At 54.0% G+C, this 22,451-nt stretch overlaps 1 protein-coding gene across 1 annotated transcript; it reads right to left on the reverse strand.

Annotated features, from left to right (window-relative positions):
• Positions 1–8,458: 8,458 nt before the first annotated feature.
• RAB11B (RAB11B, member RAS oncogene family) lies at positions 8,459–22,231 on the reverse strand. The gene is made up of 5 exons (XM_003938904.4): positions 22,087–22,231; positions 12,803–12,998; positions 10,866–11,059; positions 10,585–10,665; positions 8,459–9,443 (listed from the first exon to the last, which is right to left on the reverse strand). Exons 1-5 carry the CDS (start codon positions 22,124–22,126, stop codon positions 9,298–9,300), a joined length of 657 nt encoding a protein of 218 aa, XP_003938953.1. The 5' UTR covers positions 22,127–22,231; the 3' UTR covers positions 8,459–9,297.
• Between the last annotated feature and the right edge of the window lie 220 nt (positions 22,232–22,451).

A 22,451-nucleotide genomic window follows, 5' to 3' on the forward strand; every position in this document is an offset into this window, starting at 1 on the left:
CGTCTCAAAAAAAAAAAAAAAAAATCCAAAATCCAGACCAGGCACAGTGACTCATGTCTGTAATCCCAGCTCATTGGGAGCCCAAGGCAGGAAGGTCTCTGGGGTCCAGGAGTGTGTGATCAGCCTGGGCAGCATAGTGAAACCCCATCTCCACAAAGTAAAATAAAAATATTAGCCAGGTGTGGTGGCATGCTCCAGTGGTCCTAGCTACTTGGGAGGCTGATGTGAGAGGATCGCTTGAGCCCAGGAGTTCTAGGCTGCAGTGACCCATGACCTCACCACTGCATTCCAGCCTGAGCAACAGAGCAAGATCCTGTGTCAAAAAAAAAAAAAGTGTCCTCCTCTCCCCTCCCCTTCCTATCCTTAAAAAATAAAAAAAATAAAAAATAAAAAATAAAAAATCCTAAATTCATCCCAAGCTCAATTGTCTTTTGCTGTTAAGACTCTTTCTGGAACATTTTATCAATCTTACCTTCTCTCCATGACATCGTATTTTTCAAAAATTCAAGGCTAGTCATTTTTCAGAAAGCCCTTCCATTAGTATTTGTCTAATACTTACTCATGATTTTGCATTTGTGGCAGGAAACACAGAAGTAACATTGTGTTTTCAGGATGCATACAATGTTGATTTTGTCCACAACCCATTATGCTAACTTGGTTGAAATGGTCTGCCAGTTTCTCCAGTGTGAGTTAGTATGCTACACTTGTTTGTTTTAATATTTTATTTATTTATTTTGAGAGGGAGTCTCATTTTGTCACCCAGGCTGGAGTGCAATGGCGAGATCTCAGCTCACTGCAACCTCTGCCTCCTGGTTCAAGTGATCCTCATGCCTCAGCCTCCTGAGTCCCTGTGAGTACAGATCCGCACCACCATGCCGGGCTAACTTTTGTATTTTTAGTAGAGATGAGGTTTTGCCATGTTGGCCAGGATGGTCTCAAACTCCTAACCTCAGGTGATCCACCTGCCTCTGCCTCCCAAAATGCTGGAATTACAGGCGTAGTCCCAGCACTTTGAGCCTGGCTTTACACTTTGTTAATAAGTGCTTTCTGGGGAGATTCTTTCTTTCTTTCTTTTTTTAGAGATGGAGTCTCGCTCAGCCGCCCAGGCTGGAGTGCAATGGCCCAATCTCGGCTCACTGCAACCTCCGCCTCTCAGATAGATTCAAGTGATTCTCCTGCCTCAGCCTCCTAAGTAGCTGGGATTACAGGTGCCTGCTACCACACCTGGCTAATTTTTTTGTATTTTTAGTAGAGACGGGGTTTCACCATGTTGGCCAGACCGGTCTTGAACTCCTGATCTCAGGTGATCTGCCTGCCTTGGCCTCCCAAAGAGCTGGGATTACAGGCATGAGCCACAGCCTGGCTTTTTTTTTTTTTTTTTTTTTTTGAGACGGAGTTTCGCTCTTGTTACCCAGGCTGGAGTGCAATGGCGCGATCTCGGCTCACCACAACCTCCGCCTCCTGGGTTCAGGCAATTCTCCTGTCTCAGCCTCCTGAGTAGCTGGGATTACAGGCATGCGCCACCATGCCCAGCTAATTTTTTTTATTTTTAGTAGAGACGGGGTTTCACCATGTTGATCAGGATGGTCTCGATCTTTTGACCTCGTGATCCACCCGCCTCGGCCTCCCAAAGTGCTGGGATTACAGGCTTGAGCCACCGCGCCCGGCCCAGCCTGGCTTTATACTTCGTTAGTAACTGCTTTCTGAGGAGATACTTTGAAAGTAATTAAATAGCCTGTTCCTCAACACATTCAGTTTCCAGCAACTTAATATCAATTGATGACCCTTGCCTGAATCAGTTATTATCATAATGGTTACCAAGTGATGACTTTCTAATTTCTTCTTGGAACATTCCCTTACTAATTGGTTCAACAAGCTCTACTACGCTAACTTGTCTTGTATTTTGCCTTGCCCAGCCCTGGAATAAAACATTCCTCGAAAGAGCCCTGGTTCATTTCGGTGAAGATTCATATTTATTTTATTTTATTATTATTATTATTATTTGAGATGGAGTCTCCATTACCCAGGCTGGAGTGCAGTGGCGCAATCTCGGCTCACTGCAACCTCCGCCACTTGGGTTTAATTGATTATCCTGCCTCAGCCTCCTGAGTAGCTGGGACTATAGGCGCCTGCCATCATGCCCAGCTAATTTTTTGTATTTTTAGTAGAGACAGGGTTTCACCATTTGGCCAGGCTGGTCTGGAACTCCTGACCTCGTGGTCAGCCCGCCTCAGCCTCCGAAAGTGCTGGGATTACAGGCATGAGCCACCGAGCCCGGCCTTAATTTTTTTTTTTTTTTTTTTTTTTTTGAGACGGAGTTTCGCTCTTGTTACCCAGGCTGGAGTGTAATGGCACGATCTCGGCTCACCACAACCTCCGCCTCCCAGGTTCAAGCAATTCTCCTGCCTCAGCCTCCTGACTAGCTGAGATTACAGGCACGCACCACCATGCCCAGCTAATTTTTTGTATTTTTAGTAGAGACGGGGTTTCACCATGTTGACCAGGACAGTCTCGATCTGTTGACCTCGTGATCCACCTGCCTCGGCCTCCCAAAGTGCTGGGATTACAGGCTTGAGCCACCGCACCCGGCCACAATTTTTAAATAATAAATAGAGACAGGGTTTGCTATGTGGTCCAGGCTAGTTATGAGCTCCTGGGCTCAAACGATCCTCCCACTTCAGTCTCCCAAAGTGGTAGAATTACAGGCATGAGCCACTGTGTCTGGCAGATAATTTTATTTATTTATATGTTTGTTTGTTTGTATTTGAGATGGCGTTTCACTCTGTCACCCAGGCTGGGGTGTAGTGGCAGGATCTTGACTCACTGCAACTTCTGTCCCCTGGGTTCAAGCAATTCTCCTGCTTCAGCCACCCAAGTAGCTGGGATTACAGTCTTGCGCCACCACGTGTAAAGTGCTAGGATCAGGAATTCAAGTTTTTGCATTTTTAGTAGAGATGGGGTTTCACCATGTTGGCTAAGATGGTCTTGAATTCCTGATCCTACCACTTTGGGAGGCCGAGGCGGGCGGATCACCTGAGGTCGGGAGTTCGAGACCAGTCTGGCCAACATGGCAAAACTCCGTCTCTATTAAAAATACAAAAATTACCCAGGCACAGTGGCACATGTCTGTAATCCCAGCTACTTCGGAGGTTGAAGAAGAATAATCACTTGAATCTGGGAGTGCAGGCTGCAGTGAGCCTAGATCGCGACACTGCACTCCAGCCTGTGCAATGGAAGCCAGACTCCATCTCAAAAGAAAAAATAAATAAATAAAAAGATAGGGTCTTACTCTGCCACCCAGGTTGGAGTACAGTGGCATGATCTCGACTCACTGCAACTTCTGTCTCCTGGATTCAAGCAATTCTCCCTGCCTCAGCCTCCCGGGCAGCTGGAATTACAGGAGCCTGCCACCATGATGGGCTACTTTTTAGTAAAGATGGGGTTTCACCATGTTGACCAGGCTGGTCTTGAACTCCTGACCTCAGGTGATCCACCCACCTCAGCCTCCCAAATTGCTGGGCTTACAGGCATGAGCCACCATGTGTGGCCCATAATAAAATACTTTTAAAATGTTGTCATACTTTGTCCCAGTCTCCATTCATTCATTCATTCATTCATTGTGAGTGTCTACCTCTGTTGTCCAGGCTGTAATCACAGCTTACTGCAGCCTCCGCCGCCCTAATTCAATTGATCTTCCCTTCTCTGCCTCCCAAGTAGATGCATGCCACCATGCCTGGCTAATTTTTGTAGAAATGGGGTTTCACCATGTCACCCAGGCTGGTCTCACATTCCTGGGCTCATGCAATCTGCCTGCCTTGGTGTCCCAAAGTGCTGGAATTACAGGCATGAGCCATACTCTCAGCTTTTCTTATTATTTTTTTAGAGACTGGGTCTTCCTGTGTGGCCCAGGTTGGACTGTAACTCCTGGGTTTAAGTGATCCTCCTGTTTTTCATTGTCAGCTTCTACTTGAAATCCTCCTGTCGGCTGTCTGTGGTGGCTCATGCCTGTAATTCCAGCACTTTGGGAGGGCAAGGCAGGTAGATCACAAGGCCAGGAGATCGAGACCATCCTGGCTAACACAGTGAAACCCTTTCTCTATTAAAAATACAAAAAAAAGGGCCGGGCGCGGTGGCTCAAGCCTGTAATCCCAGCACTTTGGGAGGCCGAGGCGGGTGGATCACGAGGTCGAGAGATCGAGACCATCCCGGTCAACATAGTGAAACCCCGTCTCTACTAAAAAAAATACAAAAAATTAGCTGGGCATGGTGGCATGTGCCTGTAATCCCAGCTACTCGGGAGGCTGAGGCAGGAGAATTGCCTGAACCCAGGAGGCGGAGGTTGCGGTGAGCCGAGATCGCGCCATTGCACTCCAGCCTGGGTAACAAGAGTGAAACTCTGTCTTAAAAAAAAAAAAAAAAAAAAATACACACACACAAAAAAATTAGCTGGGCGTAGAGGCATGTGCCTATAATCCCAGCTACTCGGGAGGCTGAGACAGAAGAATCACTTGAACCCGGGAAGCAGAGGTTGCAGTGAGACAAGATCATGCCACTGCACTCCAGTCTAGGGAACAGTGAGACTCCATCTCAAAAAAAAAAAAGGAAAGAAAGCTTCCTGTTTCAGACCCAGAGGAGTAGCTGGAACTACAGGTCACACCACTGTGCCTGGCTATCTTCTCAGTCTTTTATCTGGGCATTCTATCCACTTCTGAGAGTTTTCTGGCTCATAGCTGGTATTCAATAAACAGTAGGAGAAGACTTACAAATTCACCATTACACACACAGCTCTGGGTTTGAAACCTGTTTGTATCTTACTAACTGTGGGACCTTAGATAAGTTGCTTAACTTCTGTAAAAGGGGCCAGGATATTATGCCCACCTCCTAGGGATGTTGAAATAACAAATAATGATGAGTGAAAGATTTAACACAGTCTCTAAGAAAAGCAAACTTAGAATTGCCGTATGGGCCAGGCATGGTGGCTCATACCTATGATGCCAACATTTTGAGAGGCTGAGGTGGGCGGACTGCTTGAGCCCAGGAGTTCAAGACCAGTCTGGGCAACATAGTGAGACCCCCTGCCTCGACAAAAAATACAAAAATTAGCCAGGCATCATGGCATGTATCTGTGGTTCCAGCTACTTGGGAAGCTGAGGTGGGAGGATGGCTGGAGCCTGGAACTGGAGGTTGCAGTGAGCCGAGATCATGCCGCTGCACTCCGGCCTGAGTAAAGGGAGACCCTGTCTAAAAAAAAGGGGGGGCTGGGCCTGGTGGCTCACACCTGTAATCCCAGCACTTTGGGAGGTCGAGTTGGGTGGATCACGAGGTCAGCAGATCAAGACCATCCTGGCTAACATGGCGAAACCCCATCTCTACTAAAAATTAAAAAAATTAGCCAGGCTTGGTGGTAAGTGACTATAGTCCCAGCTACTTAGGAGGTTGAGGCAGAATCACTTGAATCCAGGAGGTGGAGGTTGCAGTGAGTCGAGATCACGCCACTGCACTCCAACCTGGGCGACAGAGCGAGACTCGGTCTCAGAAAAACAAAACAAAGAAACAAACGAACAAAAAAAAACGGCTGGGCACAGTGACTCACACTTGTAATCCCAGCACTTTGGGAGGCTGGCTGAGGTGGATGGATCACAAGGTCAGGAGTTCGAGACCAGGCTGCCCAATACAGTGAAATCCCATCTCTACTAAAAATACAAAAATTAGCTGGGTATGGTGGTGGGCACCTGTAATCCCAGGTACTTGGGAGGCCAACTCAGGAGAATCTCTTGAACCTGAGAGGCAGAGGTTGCAGTGAGCCGTGATCGTGCCATTGCATTCCAGTCTGGGTGACAGAGCTAGACTCCATCTCAAACAAAAAAGATAAGTTTTATGTTATATCTATGTTACCATATTAATAAAAGATTTAAGAACAGGGCCTAGCAGAGTAAGCATGATGTGCTTATTAAATCACGGAAATCAGGGCTGGGTGTGGTGGCCCACGCCTGTAATCCTAGCACTTTGGGAAGCCGAGGCAGGTGGATCACTTGAAGTCAGGAATTCAAAAGCAGCCTGGCCAACATGGTGAGACCCTGTCTTAAAAAACAAAAACAAACAAAATAACCCACCAAAATCAGAGTAATTAAAATGGCATTGCTGGCCTGTGACTCTTAAAGGGACACAGAACACATTAGTCAGTCCCCACCTCAGGCCTACCAGATAGTGGAGGCACTAGAAATATTTGTTGATCTGTTGACTGCTTGTAACTCAAGGTGCTAAGGCTGGGTGCAGTGGCTCATGCCTGTAATCCCGGCACGTTGGGAGGCAGAGGCAGGCAGATCACGAGGTCAGGAGTTCAAGACCAGACTGGCCAACATGGTGAAACCCTGTCTCTACTAAAAAATACAAAAATTGGCTGGGCATGGTTGCTTGTGCCTGTAATCCCAGCTACTTGGGAGGCTGAGGTAGAAGAATTGCTTGAACTGGGACCGGGGAGGCAGAGGTTGCAGTGAACCGAGATCTCACCACTGCATTCCAGCCTGGGCTATAGAGCGAGGCTCCATCTCAAAAAAAAAATAAAAGATGGCCGGGCGCGGTGGCTCACACCTGTAATCCTAGCACTTTGGGAGGCCGAGGTGGGTGGATCACCTGAGGTCAGGAGTTCAAAACCAGCCTGGCCATCATGGAGAAACCCCATCTTTAAAAAATAAAACTAAAATGAAAGATACGAAAGATCACTGAAATCAGAGCAATTAAAACGGCATTGCTGGCCTGTGACTCTTTTTTTTTTTTTTTTGAGTCAGACTTTCGCTCTTGTTACCCAGGCTGGAAGGCTGGAGTGCAATGGCGCGATCTTGGCTCACCGGAACCTCTGCCTCCTGGGTTCAGGCAATTCTCCTGCCTCAGCCTCCTGAGTAGCTGGGATTACAGGCATGTGCCACCACGCCCAGCTAATTTTTTGTATTTTTAGTAGAGACGGCGTTTCACCATGTTGACCAGGATGGTCTTGATCTCTTGAACTCGTGATCCACCCGCCTCGGCCTCCCAAAGTGCTGGGATTACAGGCTTGAGCCACTGCGCCCGGCGGCCTGTGACTCTTAAAGGGACATGGAACACATTAGTCAGACCCTACCTCAGACCTAGCTGATAGTGGAGGCTCTAGAAATATTTGTTGATCTTTTGACTGCCTGAAACTCACGGTGGTAAGGCTGGGTGCAGTGGCTCATGCCTGTATTCCCAACACGTTGGGAGGCCAAGGCAGGTGGATCACATGAGGTCAGGAGTTCGAGACCAGCCTGGCCAACATGATGAAACTCCATCTCTACTAAAAATACAAAAATTAGCTACGTGTGATGGCGCGTGCCTCTAGTTTCAGCTAGTCCAGAGGCTGATGCAGGAGAATCCCTTGAACCTGTGAGGCAGAGGTTGTAGAGAGCAGAGATCGTACTACTGCACTCCAGTCTTGGCAACAGAGTGTGACTCTGTCTAAAAAAAAACAAACATAACAAAAAACTTGAGGTGCTTTCTTGCTTAGCACCCAATGCCTCTGTCTATCACATGACCGGCTCTGTCCAAACACAGGGGAATCCACTTTCCTGGGGTCTGTGTGAATGGGCCCCGGAGCCAAGGGTGCACAGCTGCCTCCGATTCTGCCAGTTAGCTTTGTGTCAGACTGCTCCCTGGGCCTGGGATGCACACCTTGGCTCACTCCAGTTCCCATCTAAACAGCTTCCGGCGGCCTGGAGCTCTTCTGGGAAAAACATGTCTGCAATCCCCCATCCCTCCAGGCAGGGCATCCAGAGTCTAGAATCAAGAGGGAATGGGACTGCCCTCTCTCAGGTGTCCCTGGGGTCTCCAGGTGTGAGTGGTCTCTTCAGCTAGCAGCTGGAGCTTTTGGAAAGCTGCTGGCAGCTCACACTGGTTGCAAGGTCACCACAGGGGTGAGGTGGAGAGAGACGCTGAATCCTAGGAAGAGGATTCCCATGCCACACATTTTACTGTCCCCAGCATTCCCCCAGCAGGCTCTCCTCTGGTGTCAGTCTAGGGTAGAGACAGCTGGCATCACTAACATCTGCAGGGCAAGCCCCCCTCATCAGGACCCCAGGGGAGGGGCGGCCCTGGCAGGAGATAAAGTGATAAACCCTGGCCACTACCCTTGGCTCCCGTCCCTACCAGGGGGTGCCCGCAGTCCTGTGGTCCTAGGACTGGGGAGTTTAAGGTCAAGGACAAGCTGCAGCCTTCCCTCCCTCCCTGCCATAGGGGCAGCCTGGAGAGGGCCCACCCCAAATGCACTGGGCCAGCTCAGAGAGCCTCCAAGCTGTCCTTGGCAGGTGCTGGGGTCCTCCTGTTCCCTGTTGGGCTGGGCCATGGAGATGGGGGGTCTGGCCTGCATTGGGGAACATGCAGCAAGATTGGCCTTGGCCCAGGAGCGGGCACCTGATGGAAAGAAAGAAGACAGAGGCACAGTGGCAAGTTTCTGTACAGGAAGTTGGATTATACATTTTAGTAATGGGCAAGGGGACAGGGACGGGGGCAACAGTGCAGAGGCCACAGGGAGAAGAAGAGGTCGAGAGCTGGGGTTTGGCATAAATCTTACAAAGTGTATAAAGAATCTGTGTTTCTCTACAATAACAAAAACCAAAGGCTACAAGAGCGGTTGTATATACAAAACATGGAGATATTGCTTCACTTGCAAACAGGTTCCAGACCAGAGGGGAAACGAGACAGAGAAGGGGGAGTGGGAGGGCCAAGAGGGCGCGCTGCGTGCAGGAGATGGGTGGGGGAGAGGGTGACGGGCTTCTCCCTGCATCAATCAACAGGCAGAGGTGGGAGGCCTGTGCGAGCTGCTATTCGCGGAGGAGCGGGTGGGTGCCGAGAGCCTGGGGTTTCCGCCTGCCCTGGACCCTGCTGCCTGGTTCTTGGGGCTTTGGACTGGAGCAGGGTTCTGGGTGGGGATGATGGGCTGGCTGGGTCACCCAGCCACAGAGGGAGGGAGGCAATCACTCCTGCCAAGGAAAAGGAGAGAAGCCGGCAATATGCGCCTGTCCTCCTCACCTCTGGCCAGCCCTGTCCATCCTGCCACCCTCCCCATCCAGCCAAGACACCCAAGGGGACCCGAGTTGGGTGGGTGCAGCAAACCGGGGCTTCTAGCTTTTTCCCAGGCAGGACGGGGGTAGCACTGGCTCCTGTCCTTCCTGGGCCCTGGCCCGGCCATGCAGAGCTCACTGGGAGGGCTGGAGCGAGCCGGCCACAGAGAGACAGCAGGGAGGGGGCCGGAGGACACCATGGCAGAGGCAGATGGAGGCGCAGGGGTCACAGGTTCTGGCAGCACTGCAGCTTGTTGGGCTTCTGTCCATCCGTCGTGGGCGGCACGCTGATGTCCACCACGTTGTTCCCAGGGGACTCATCGTGGGCGGCGCGATCTGCGATCTGTTTCTGTGACACGATGCGGTAGATCTCTGCCAAGGGGGCACAGGGGGACGTCAGGTGAGCCAGCGTGTGCCCTGCCCGCCAAGGGGGCCCCTCCCTGCAGGACTCCAGAGCTCCTCTCCAGGTCCCCACAGTGCCCCCATCACATCAGGGGTAACAAGGACAGGGCTGCACACTCAGCCGGGGCAGGACCCACATCTGGTCACGGCCAGCCCTGGCCTCTCGCTCCCTAAGACTGGAAGCACCCTTCTCCCTCAGAGGTAAACTCCCAGAAGCCAAAGGGCTACAGGTCCCTGAGGCCACCTGCTCCCCCCAAGCGCCAAGAGTCAAGGTAGGGCCCCTCTCCAGGAACTGGGACTGGGCGGGGGGGGGGGGGTGTCTCTGTGTCCCCAGTGCCAGCAAGGGCTAAAGCTTGTCTGACCCTGTGAAGTGTCCATGTGGGTTGGCAGGTTTAACAAACAAAGGTTAGGGGCTGTGGTAGAAAAAAGATCAAACAAACAGGCCAGGTGCTGTGGCTCACACCTGCAATCCCAGCACTTTGGGAGGCCGAGGCAGGCAGATCACTTGAGCCCAGGAGTTCGAGACCAGTCTGGCCAATATGGTAAAACTGTCTCTACTAAAAATACAAAAATTAGCAGGACATGGTGGCGCACACCTGCAATCCCAGCACTTTGGGAGGCTGAGGCAGGCAGATCACTTGAGCCCAGGAGTTCGAGACCAGTCTGGCCAATATGGTAAAACTGTCTCTACTAAAAATACAAAAATTAGCAGGACATGGTGGCGCACACCTGTAATCCCAGCACTTTGGGAGGCTGAGGCAGGCGGATCACCAGGTCAAGAGATAGAGACCATCCTGGCCAACATGACGAAACCCCGTCTCTACTAAAAATATAAAAATTAGCTGGGTGTGGTGGCATGCACCTGTAATCCCAGCTACTCAGGAGGCTAAAGCAGGAGAATCGCTTGAACCCGGGAGACGGAGGTTGCAGTGAGCTGAAATTAAGCTACCACATTCCAGCCTGGGCAAAAGAGCAAGATTCCGTTCCCCCAAAAAAGAAAGCAAGCAAGCAAAAATCAAACAAATGAACAAAACAAGTGAAGGTTCAGAGTGTTCCTGTTCCACCCTGCCTGGCTAGTGCCCTACCCACACCCATCCGGCCCCCGGGCCACCTGTGAGGATGTTTTTGAAGGCTTCCTCTACGTTGGTGGAATCCAAGGCCGAAGTTTCAATGAAGGACAAGTTGTTCTTTTCTGGAACAGAGAATAATGCCCAGGTGAGTGGGGAGACGGGGTGACGCTCCCACATGCTCTCAGGGACCCCGCTCACCCACCTAGCCCAGGACATGAGCCACTCCTCAGGGAAGGGACGCCAGGGCCGTGGCCAGGTCCCCACACTGAGGGGTTGTCCTGCCTTCCAGACACTTCTGATGTCTGCGTCTCCATCTGCTCACCTGCAAAGGCTCGGGCCTCATCGGTGGGCACAGCCCGCAGGTGGCGCAGGTCACTCTTGTTGCCCACCAGCATGATGACAATGTTGCTGTCTGCATGGTCCCGAAGCTCCTTCAGCCAGCGCTCCACGTTCTCATAGGTCAGGTGCTTGGCGATGTCGTACACAAGCAGGGCACCCACAGCGCCGCGGTAGTACCTGCAGGGTCAGGGGCCCGTGAGCCACTCTTAAGGGGGACCGTGGACAGTGGCGGCCTCTTGGGATAACAGCACATGTCACGCCCAGGGCCAACCATTGTGGCCTCAAGGGAAGGATGTGAGTCTAGAGGCCCTAGCTCTGCTCCCTGGATTCAGTTCTGAAATGTGGGGGCCTGAGGAGGGAATGCGGGGGTTGGGGATAGAAGATACCATGAGGTCATCAAAAAAAGGGGAAAAGGGGCTAGGTGTGGCGGCTCATGCTTGTAATCCCAGCACTTTGGGAGGCTGAGGAAGGCAGATCACTTGAGACTAGGAGTTTCAGACCAGCCTGGCCAACATGGTGAAACCCTGTCTGTACTAGAAAAATACAAAAATTAGCCAAGTGTGGTGGTACGTGCCTGTAATCCCAGATACTCGGGAAGCTGAGTGGGAGGATCACTTGAGCCTGGGAGGCAGAGGTTTCAGTGAGCTGAGAGCACACCACTGCACTCCAGCCTGGGGGACAGAGCAAGACCCATCTTTAAAAAAAAAAAAGCTGGGGAGAAAGAAACTGCAGCTGTGCAGAGAAAAGGCCACTGCCTGCCATGCAGGGCCAGGCTCAGCCCTCTGAGGAGACAGACACCTAATCTCAGCACTTTGGGAGGCTGAGGTGGGAGAATCGCTTGAACTCAGGAGGAATTCAAGGGTGAAGTGAGCGATGATCGCACCACTGCACTCCAACCTGGGGAACAGCAAGACCCTGTCTTTCAAAAAAATAAGGCTGGGCATGGTGGCTTCCACCTGTAATCCCAGCACTTTGGGAGGCTGAAGTGGGTGGATCACAAGGTCAGGAGTTCGAGACCATCCTGGCCAATATGGTCACTACTAAAAATACAAAAATTTAGCCAGGCGTGGTGGCAGGCGCCTGTAATCCCAGCTACTCAGGAGGCTGAGGCAGGAGAATCGCTTGATCCAGGGAGGCAGAGGTTGTAGTGAGCCGAGATCATGCCACTGCACTGCAGCCCGGGTGACAGAGCAAGTCTCCATCTCAAAATAAAATAAATAAACAAACATACATTAAAATAATATAAGCCAGGTATGGTGGTGTACGCCTGCAGCCCCAGCTACTCAGGAGTCTGAGGCAGGAGGATCGCTTGAGCCTGGGAGATCGAGGGTACAGTGATCTGCAATTGTGGCACTGCACTCCAGCCTGGGTGACAGAGCAAGACTCTGTCTCGAAAAAAGAGGAGATGACAGATAGACAGATGGCCCCAAGGGATGAAGATGAGAGCCGAGGACCTCGAGGCGACAGAGAGACCATGCTGGTGGGAATGGCTGGGGGGCTTGGGAGGGGTCCTGAAAAAGGCAGCTGAGTGGATCCTGATGTCTGGGAGGCCTTTGTGGGGAAGTGGGGCCTGGGCGGGAAGACAGGAGGGATGTGGGACAAGGTGTTAAGTCCCAGCAGAGGGGAGCTGGGGGAGGAGGAAGGCTGGGGAGCTAACTGGGCAGAGGCAGTGGCAAGGTGGAGTGGCTGGAGCCAGATCCTCACTGCACCCAGAGATACCCCCAGTGTGGCCAAGGCTGGGTGCTGGTCTGCCTTAGGGTCCTACAGTACATGGCTGGGGTGTTCTTCCAACCTCACTCTCTGCTCTTGGGGCATGCTCTCCCCTTCTCCTGCCCAACTCCTACACATTTTTCCAAGCCCACGCGCCGTCTGCCCACGCCCCCACATCTCAGCGTCCCTGCCCAGGCCGCTGACACGCACGCGGAGGTGATGGCACGGTAGCGCTCCTGGCCGGCTGTGTCCCAGATCTGCGCCTTGATGGTCTTGCCGTCCACCTGGATGCTGCGGGTGGCGAACTCCACGCCAATGGTGCTCTTGCTCTCCAGGTTGAACTCGTTGCGGGTGAAGCGGGACAGCAGGTTGCTCTTGCCCACGCCCGAGTCCCCGATGAGCACCACTGGGTGGGGAGGCAAGGTTCTGTGATTCCTCATGCTCCACCCATGACCACCCTCAGAACCTTCCCACCGGCTCTCTGAGTGCTGCACCAACGCAGCAGCTAATGGTGTGGAGGAGTCGGAGGTGCCTGGAGCTGGGAACCTGCAGGCACCATGCTAAGTAGTGCAGAAGCAAAGAGAGGCTCCTGCCTTCCAGAAACAGCCACTGCAGTTAACACAACACCTGCCTCTCTCTCGACCTCAGAGCAGGGCTGTCCCAGGTGGATCATGGGGACCCAGGCAGCCAGGCAGGCAGGGCGGCTCGAGATCCATCAACCCTGAGCCTCCACCTGCAGCCTGGTGGCTGGGCAGCGAGACACGGCTTGAGAAGCCTCCTGAGCCAGGTGACCTTGGGCAAGTCACCTCACCTCTGCACTGCTTTTTCCAAATGTGTGAACAGGGAGGCAGTCACAAGAGGAGGAAGTCAGAGCAGGCATGGCCAGGCACGGTGGATCCCGCCTGTCAAATAGCACTTTGAGAGGCCAAGGCAGGCGGATCACTTGAGTTTGAGCCCAGCCTGGCCAACATGGTGAAACCCCATCTTTATAAAAAATACAAAAGTTAGCCCGGCGTGGTGGTGGGTGCCTATAGCCCCAGCTATACAGGAGGCTGAGGTGGGAGAATCACTTGAGCCCAGGAGGTGGAGGCTGCAGTGAGCCGAGATTATACCGCTGCACTCCAGCCTGGGCAACAGAGATTCTGTCTCTCCCACCCACAAAAAAAAAGAGCAGGCATCACCCAGGAAGGGACACGAATGGGCAGTCGTTACGGTTGTTGTGGTTTCTGGTCAGGGCTTGGGAAGGGTCACTGCTACAGATGGTGACAGGATATGAGGCACTCTCCCCATCCCAACCCCCAAACCCCTCCTCGTGCAGCAAACCGACATCCAGCTTTGGCACAGATCGCAGAGTGAGGAAAAGGAATGTGCCTGGAGGCCGCAGCCTGGAAGAAAGAGCCTGCGGCCACCTCCCACCACCCCTTCCCCAGGGTCACGTCCCCTGCTGAGCTGCAGGGAACTCCAGCCAAGGCCATGTCCTCGTTCAAGGGGCAGTCCACGCGTGCGCACAGATCCTCACAGGGCTCCAACACAGGTATGCATTGTCCCAGAAGGCGGGTGTGCAGCAGAACAGCTTGGCAAGATGCAAATCCCGGCCCACAAGGGAGTCAGCGCAGCATGGATGGGAGGAAGATAAGGGTTGGTGGGCAACAGCTCCCAGGGAAAGGGAGCCTGAGCCCGGTCAACACGGGGTGAGCAGCAGGCCTGTCTCATGCTGGCCAGGGGGCACCAGGAGTGTGTTCCCTAGGCAGAGCAGGTGCCAGCTGGTCAGGCTGGGGGTGACCTGCCCTGTAAAGTGTTTTCTGTCCCAGACATGGAAGCACTGTCCCTAGGGGCCCAGCCGCCCCAGGCTCTGAGGTGGGGCCTGGGTGGGCTGGCCCCAGAAGCAGGACATACCACGCGGAGGAGACTGGTGTGTGTGCACACCTGATACAGCCAGAAGCCCCGTAGACACCCAAGCATGGGGCTTGTGCCCTGGCACCTGAAGGTGGGTTGGCCCAGTGGCTTGGTCACCCCTGGTCCCAAGGAGTTGGGGGGCATCCAGTGAGGATGACGCTTCCTTGTCCAGGCAGAGATGGGCATAGTGGCCCTCCTGAGCTCAGGGAGGTGCTGGCAGCCGGGCTGAGCCCTGGCTGACCCAGAGGTCCCCAGCCCTACCTGGGGCCCCTGCCACACTGAGGGAGCAGAGTCTGGAACCCAACAGGCAGCCCTGTTCTGCCCTTCCCCTTGCCACACTGTGGGGCTGTATCTACACACTTGGAATTCTCCCTCTAGAAAACATTCTCTCTTGACTCCACTTCCTGCTCTGGGCACTGCCTGATTCTTTCCTCTCCAGACTCTGAAGCCCCTCGAAGGTGTCATCTACACTCACTCATTCCACCTCCTATCCCAGTCCCAGAACTCAAACCAAGCATGCTTTCGCCCCCATAGTCAGTGTCAGCCTCAGCACCTCCCGGGCCCGAACCACAGGCACCCAGTGGCTTTCCCTCCTTCCCTGCCTTCAGGTGTCCCCTGACTCCCCACCTCGCAGCCACTCCCACTACACCTTTGAACATCAGGGAGCCCCAGGACAGGCATCTCTGTCCACACCCACTCGCCAGGTGACCCTATCCAGGCTCATGGCTGTAAACACCAGCCTTGGGCTGGCAACTCCTACATTACCACTCTCCCTAGAAGGCGAGACTGCCGTGCCCACTGCCTCCTTCATGTCTCTTTGAGGGCCCAGGCCCCTCATACCCAGTAGAGGAGAGCCAAGCTCCCGATTGCTCCCTAAGCCTGCTCACCCAAACCTACCTCCCCTCTCTATCTTGTCTAACTGTGGCTTGGTCTTACCAGGCACTCACGCCAAAAACCTGGAGTCATTCTCGACTCCTTCCTTTCCCTAGCATCTCAGAGCCAATTCTTCAGCATATCCGAGATCCAAGAGAAGGGAGGATGAGCGGTGCACCCCACTGTCTCTCCCTGGGCTATTCCATTCCAGACTCTCAGGCCTTGGAAGGTATCATCTGTGTTCCCTGTGTTCACTCTCATCAACCAAAAGGCGGTCCTCCTGCAACAGCCACCAGAGGGCGCCTGTGAGTACTGAGCCAGGGTGCCTGTGAGAACCAAGCCAGGGCACCTCCCTCCCTCCTCTGCAGACAACCCTCCATGGCTCCCACATCTGGCAAAGGAAAAGCCCCAGTCCTCCCCGATGCCCACAAGGCCCTCCCCCCCTCCCTCTCTTCCTCCCTCTCACCCCCTGGCTCACCCTGCTCCCACCACACGGGCCTCCATGCTGTTCCTCCAACATGCCATGTATGATCCTACCCCAGGGCCTTTGCACGGGCTGCTCCTTCTGCCAGAAACGCTCTTCTCTAGGCACCTACCTGGCTCTCTCCTTCATGTGGTCCCTTAAATGCCACTTGGTCAAGAAGGCCTTCTCTGCTATGCTATTAAAACCCTACATCCCAAATTACCCTGTTCCCTGACCCAGCTCTTCCTCTGTCACTCTTGCCACTCTCTCACCTGTCAGGTGGCATTTATTTTTTGCCGGTCTGCCCCAAGGGCAGGAACTAAGCCCTGGCACAGTACCTGGCACACAAGAAAATGTCTGTCAAATGAACAAACAAAATGTCAAAGAGGCTGGCAGAGCCTCCCAGGCATACCCCCTGCCCCATACCTGGAGGATGCCAGGTCACTACTCTTGGGCCACAGGTGAGGAGGGTAGGATCAGGCAGCCCCTGCAACCCCACCTGGTACCCCCTATGGTTGGCTGCTTGGAAGCCAAGAATAACAAGAACAAAAAGAACATTCGATGAGCCTGTGCTAAGAAAGCTCTTGGTGCCCGCTGGGTGCAGTAGCTCACGCCTGTAATCCCAGCACTTTGGGAGGACGAGGTGGGTGGATCACAAGGTCAGGAGTTCGAGACCAGCCTGGCCAATACAGTGAAAACCCATCTCTACTAAAAATATAAAAATTAGCCAGGTGTGATGGCGGGCGCCTGTAGTCTAGCTACTCGGGAGTCTGAGGCAGGAGAAATGCTTGAACCTGGGAGGTGGAGGTTGTAGTGAGCCAAGATCGTGCCACTGCACTCCAGTCTGGGCAACAGAGCAAAACTCCATCTCAAAAAAAAAAAAAAAAAAAAAAAAAAGGAAAGCTCTTGGTGCGCATTACTTCGCAGAAGGCTCATGTAGCCCATTTTTACAGATGAGAAAACTGAGGCTTGGATGGAGAATGGGGTACGGGGCAGAGCAGGACCCTGAATCTACACACATTTGTGGGCCCACTCCCACCTCCCAACGGTGCGCCCCAAGTGACCTGTCTGGAGCAACCCGCCTGGGAAGTGAGGCTGAGGCAGGAGAATCATTTGAACCTGGGAGGTGGAGCTTGCAGTGAGCCAGGATTCCGCCACTGCACTCCAAGCTGGACAACCCAGCAAGACTCCATCTCAAAAAAAAAAGAGAGAGACGGAAAGAGGTGGAATGAACGTAGGTGTGTGGCCCTGGGCCTCCCAGCCAAGTCAGTAGGAACGAAAAAATGGGCTCCCAGGCCACAGGGGGCAGGCTGGACTCACCATAGGGACCACCAGTCACACCACCAACCTTAACCTCTTTCCATGGCAGCTGCAGGAGCCTGGCCAAGGCCGGGGAAGTCTGCTCAGTTCTCACATCCTCAGGAGCCAAGACAGGAAACTCAGGTCCTGCCTGGATATCCCCCCGACACCCTCACTCCCTTCCAGCCTTGCCCCAGTTATACGACCTCAGGGCTCCTCAGCCCATCAGTTTTCTTTCTTTCTTTTTTTTTTTTTTTTTTGAGACTGAATCTCCTTCACTCAGGCTGGAGTGCACTGATACCATCTTGGCTCACTGCAACCTCTGCCTCCTCAGTTCAAGAGATCCTCCTGCCTCAGCCTCCCAAGTAGATAGGATTACAGGTGTTCACCACCATGCCTGGCTAATTTTTGTATTTTTAGTAGAGATGGGGTTTCGCCATGTTGGCCATGCTGGTCTCGAACTCCTGACCTCAAGTGATCCACCCGCCTCAGCCTCCCAAAGTTCTGGGATTCCAGGCGTGAGCCATAGCACCCGGCTCCACCAGTTTTGCCCCAGCCTGGCCAACATTCTTGAGCACCGTGGCGAGGCTGGGTCGCCAGTGCTTTGGAGGCCTCAGCTGACATTCTCAGGGCTGCCCTAGAGACAGATGTAAACATTGTCATTCTCCCTGAACAGCTGGGAACACTCAACCCACAGTGACCAGGTCAGACCAAGGGACAAACAGCCACTGAATAGGTAAATGGCAGGCCAGGTGTCAGGTGCGGTGGTTCACGCTTGTAATCCCAGCACTTTGGGAGGCCGAGGTGGGCAGATCACTTGAGCTCAGGAGTTTGAGACCAGCCTGGACAACATGGTGAGACCCCATCTCTACTAAAAATACAAAAATTAGCCGGGCACAGTGGCTCACACCTGTAATCCCAGCACTTTGGGAGGCTGAGGCGGGTGGATCACGATGTCAAGAGATCGAGACCATCCTGGTCAACATGGTGAAACCCTGTCTCTACTAAAAATACAAAAAATTAGCTAGGCATGGTGGTGAGTGCCTGTAATCCCAGCTACTCAGAAGGCTGAGGCAGGAGAATTGCCTGAACCCAGGAGGCAGAGGTTGCGGTGAGCCGAGATCGCACCATTGCACTCCAGCCTGGGTAACTCCATCTCAAAGAAAAAAAAAATATTAACCAGGCATGGTGGCAGCGGGAGCCTGTCGTCCCAGCTACTTGGGAGGCTGAGGCAGGAGAATCACTTGAACTCGGGAGGTGGAGGTTACAGTGAGCCGAGACTAAGCCACTGTGCTCCAGCCTGAGCTACAAAACAGGTAAATGGCAGAGAGGCTGAGCTGCCCAGCCAGTCCCTGGCACTGGGTGCCCGATGCAGAGAGGTAGCCAGCAGGGCAGGTCCAGTATGCAGGCTGGGAATGAAAACATCATTGTCTAGGACACAAGCAATCTGTTGTCTTGGAGAAATAAAGAGCCCTTGAGGACACAGCTTCCAGCATTGTCACAGAAGTTGGTGGCTTCACTGGCTGGGAAGCAGCACCCCTACCCCAGACATGCCACTTGGCTGACAGAGCAGGCAAGCCCAGTTGTCAAAAACAAAGAGCTGGCACTTCTGAGAAGTCCTGAGTATCCTGGCCTGCCCCATTACAATGTGGCTGTCCTGGGGCCCAGACCCTAATGCTCAGGCTGACTAAGGGGTCCTTCAGGGGAATGGTACACCATTCCGGACAGAGCCTGGTGGAGCCAAGCAATGCCTCAGCCTTCCTCTGGAAAGCTGGTCCTAAGCATCTAGGTCTCAGGGAGCAGATACGGTGGGGCACTCTTGTCTCAGCTCTTCTCTGGGGAAGTGTCCAAAGCCAGGGCACAGGAGGGGCCCCCATTCTAAGCAGAGAAGATGGTATTTTGGGTCCCTAAAACAGCAAACAGAACAGCAGCCTGCTGCGGTAGTTTGTTGAGGCTGGAGGGCTGGGAACTGCCTCGGGAACCTCAGCAGAGAAAGGGAAGCAGCAGCCAGGTCTGTTCCCTGGAGACAGCGGCCACCTTCTCCTTGGGCAGGGGAAGGACAGACAAAACTCAAGGCACAGGACCTGGGGCAGCTGCAGACCATTTTCCCCACGACCCATGTCCGCCAGGGCCAGGTGAGTCCTGATTGGTCAGGGGCTCTGGGATAGGGGAAGGGCTCTGGGAGGGCCTCAGTGGCCCTTGGGGAGACAGCTGCACCCACGGTGGATCCCACAGCCCCGAGTCCATCAGAGGAGAAACCTGGGGTGCCCGAGGCAATTAGTGGCAGGCTGTGGAAATGGCCTGTGACTAAAGGAGAAAATGTTAGGAGGATAAATGTGAGGTTTTATAATTAGTACAAATCAACAGTGTCATTCCTGGGGGAATGGGGTAGAACGTTCACAGAGGAAAAACAAACGGCACATGGGGCATCACCCAGGGGATCTGCTGGCCTCGGCTGCTGAGGTCAAGGAGCCAGTGCATGATGTGGCCACCAAAATAAACAAGGCAGGGGCAAGGCGCGGTGACTCATGCCTGTAATCGCAGCACTTTGGGAGGCCAAGGCAGGTGGATCACAAGGTCAGGAGTTCAAGACCAGCCTGACCTACATGGTGGAACACCATCTCTACTAAGAATACAAAAATTAGCCAGGCATCGTGGCGCTTAATCCCAGCTACTCAGGAGGCTGAGACAGAAGATAATCACTTGAACTGGGGAGGTGGAGGGTGCAATGAGCAGAGATGGCACCACTGCATTCCAACCTGGGGCAACAGAGTGAGACTCCAACTCAAAAAAGAAAAAAAGAAAAAGAAAGAACACAAATATTGAAAGAGAACAGAAAAGGCCCTCTGATGAGGCACAGCTGTGAAGGTGAGACAGCAGATGAGCAGTCTAGGAAACGCTAAACTTGTGGGTTAGATTTTTGCTACCAACTGGCTTGAGGTCAGCAGAGCACCTGCTAGACTCAGTAAAAGGAGGCCAGTGGGGAGGGCAGTGGGGCAGACACACCCCTGCCCCCTACTGCCCGCCCGATGCATGCCAGCTGCTGCAGAAGCTGGATCAGTGTTTCCAGGAAGCAGTCTCTGCAGATGAGTCCCGGGAACAGCACAGCCTCTCCGTTGCTCCTGACCCACTAACTGTTCTGCTGGGAACACACTTCAAGGAAATGACCCAAAGGGCAAAATCATGACTTGGGCAAACACTCGGAGCTGGGTCACTGAAAACAGCAAAGGGGCGAAAATAACAAGCAGCGATGACTGCAGAAAACTGGATGGGGCAAGTGAGGAGCAACACCCCCTTCCCTAGCAGTCCCACCTCTGGGTGGGTGCCCAGCTAGGACCTGGGAGCAGCTGCTTCAGGGCGGGCTTAGTGGAGACAGCACCTGCTCAGCCAGACCCAAAGTATAGTCCCCCTGTCACCAGATGGCCCTGCAGATCCCCAGTCTCCAAAACCCTTCCTCCTGCCATGAAGGCAAGACCTTGGGGCTGGCACCTGCTGACCACAGAACATCACCCACTGGTGACAGTACCAACCTGTGTGCAGCTGCCAGAGCCCTCAGCGCTGCGGGATGACTCTAGGCTGTTGCACAGACACTTCCTTTCCCTCTGTACAGAAGCCCTCTGCCACATGGACATCCCAGGTGGGGAGACCTCCCCCCCATTTCCCACAACCCCAAGATGCTGGATGAGACCAGACACAAGGCCCAGCCACGCCTGGTACAGGCCACAGGGCACGCTCAGAGGGATGGCCCAGCGAGGTAAAGATACCAACAGCTGGTTGTGGGATGCAGACCCTCATAGAGCAGGCTGCCACTGGCAGCCAGTGAGCCCAGCAATAAGGTCAGAGGACCAGGCCAAAGTCTAGGTTGGCACAGAAGGCTAAGGATTCCAGCTTCCTCCAGCTGGAGGAAACTCACCCCCAGCTGTCTCCAAACGGACAATGGCTGCCCGATCTACTTAGGCCTTATTTGATGCTCCCAGAGTCCCCTCAGTCCCTGGGGCGGGGAAGACCCTCCAGCAGGCTGGCTGGGGCCCTGGCCGTCAGTGCACACATGTTGGAAGAAGGTGGTCTGACAACCGCAAGTCCCAGATGCTGGCCACTAGCACTCTAAGACGAACTGGTAAGGCCGACAGGTGGCCTGGGCTCAGTCGAGCTCCAACACTTATAAACTGTGTCTTTGTCACTCTGGGCCTCAGTTTCCAAATGTATAAAAAGAGAGGCTGGTTAACATCAACCTCAAAGAGCTGCAGTGAGGATTTAAATGAGTTCATTCACGTAAAGTGCTCAGAAAAGTGCAGGTATTGGCATAGCGCTGTTGGGAGTTCTGAGTGAAGAGATGAAATTCTTGGTGCACACACGGGTACCTCTCCACTCAATCCCGGCTCTGCACCCCAATCCAAGACTCCAGCCACCATATACCTCACCCCCAGGCCCTCATCTCGACCCACCCGATTGTCTGCCCCACCTCCCCCGGGCCCCGCCCCAAACACACCGCCCCAATCAGGACTAGCTTCGTGAGAGTCCCGCCCCCATTTTAACAGGCCAACCCCCCGTATTGGTCACGCCCATCACGTCTTAGCCCCCGCCTCTAAAACCCCGCCCCCATCCCGAATCACGCTTTTAACCCAGCCCGGCCCGCCAAATCCCGGGAAGGTCCCACCCCCTCCAGAGGCCCCGCCCCTAACGGCCTCTCCCACCGCTCCGGGCCCCACCCCCTCTAGGTCCCGGCCCCGCCCTGGCACATCCTGGGTCCCCTAGGTCTCTCCGTGCCGCCAGCTCCGCATGGCCACACACACGAGTCCGGAGCTGATGGAGCCCGGTTGGCCCCGGCTTTCCCAGCTGCCTGACCCACCGGGCCCCAAGCCCCAGGCTCCGGCTGGGCCCGGCAGCCTGGAGCGCGGCCTTGGCCCGTCTGCCCGTCGCCTTGCCGCCACGCCCTCGCCTGTCTCTGCCCTACCGGCCTCACCTTTGAATAGGTAGTCGTACTCGTCGTCCCGAGTCCCCATTGTCCTGGCGCTTCCGGCGGGATCGGCGACTCCGCAGCCCCACCACAAACACCCGACGGGGGCGGGGCCGGCGCCGCGCAGAGTGGCGCTTGGATGGCCTATCAGCAGCGGGTGGAGTAGCGACTGGCACCCAGCTGAGCCAATCAGAGACGAAAATAGTGCTCCGGGGGGTGGGCGCCGCTTGATATCCACCCTCCTCTCCCTCGGTGTCCTGGAGAAAGGCGGAAGGAATGCGGACCTTTCTGAAGTGACGGCCGCGCCAGCCTATCAAAGGTGAACTTAAGTGGGCGGGGCGGAAGACTGCAGGAATGAAATGGATTGACGG

The sequence above is a fragment of the Saimiri boliviensis genome, chromosome 14 (assembly GCF_048565385.1).
Source record: "Saimiri boliviensis isolate mSaiBol1 chromosome 14, mSaiBol1.pri, whole genome shotgun sequence".
Lineage (NCBI taxonomy): Eukaryota > Metazoa > Chordata > Mammalia > Primates > Cebidae > Saimiri > Saimiri boliviensis.

Bases quoted from the DNA above. Each gene is read 5' to 3' on its own strand.
- RAB11B (XM_003938904.4), bottom strand. From the start codon at position 22,126: ATGGGGACTCGGGACGACGAGTACGACTACCTATTCAAAG. The intron at 10,666-10,865 runs GTGAGCAGATGG...TCTCTGTTCCAG, and splicing joins TGAGGCCCGAGCCTTTGCAG to AAAAGAACAACTTGTCCTTC. The intron at 9,444-10,584 runs GTGGCCCGGGGG...CCCCCTTGGCAG, and splicing joins CTTCAAAAACATCCTCACAG to AGATCTACCGCATCGTGTCA.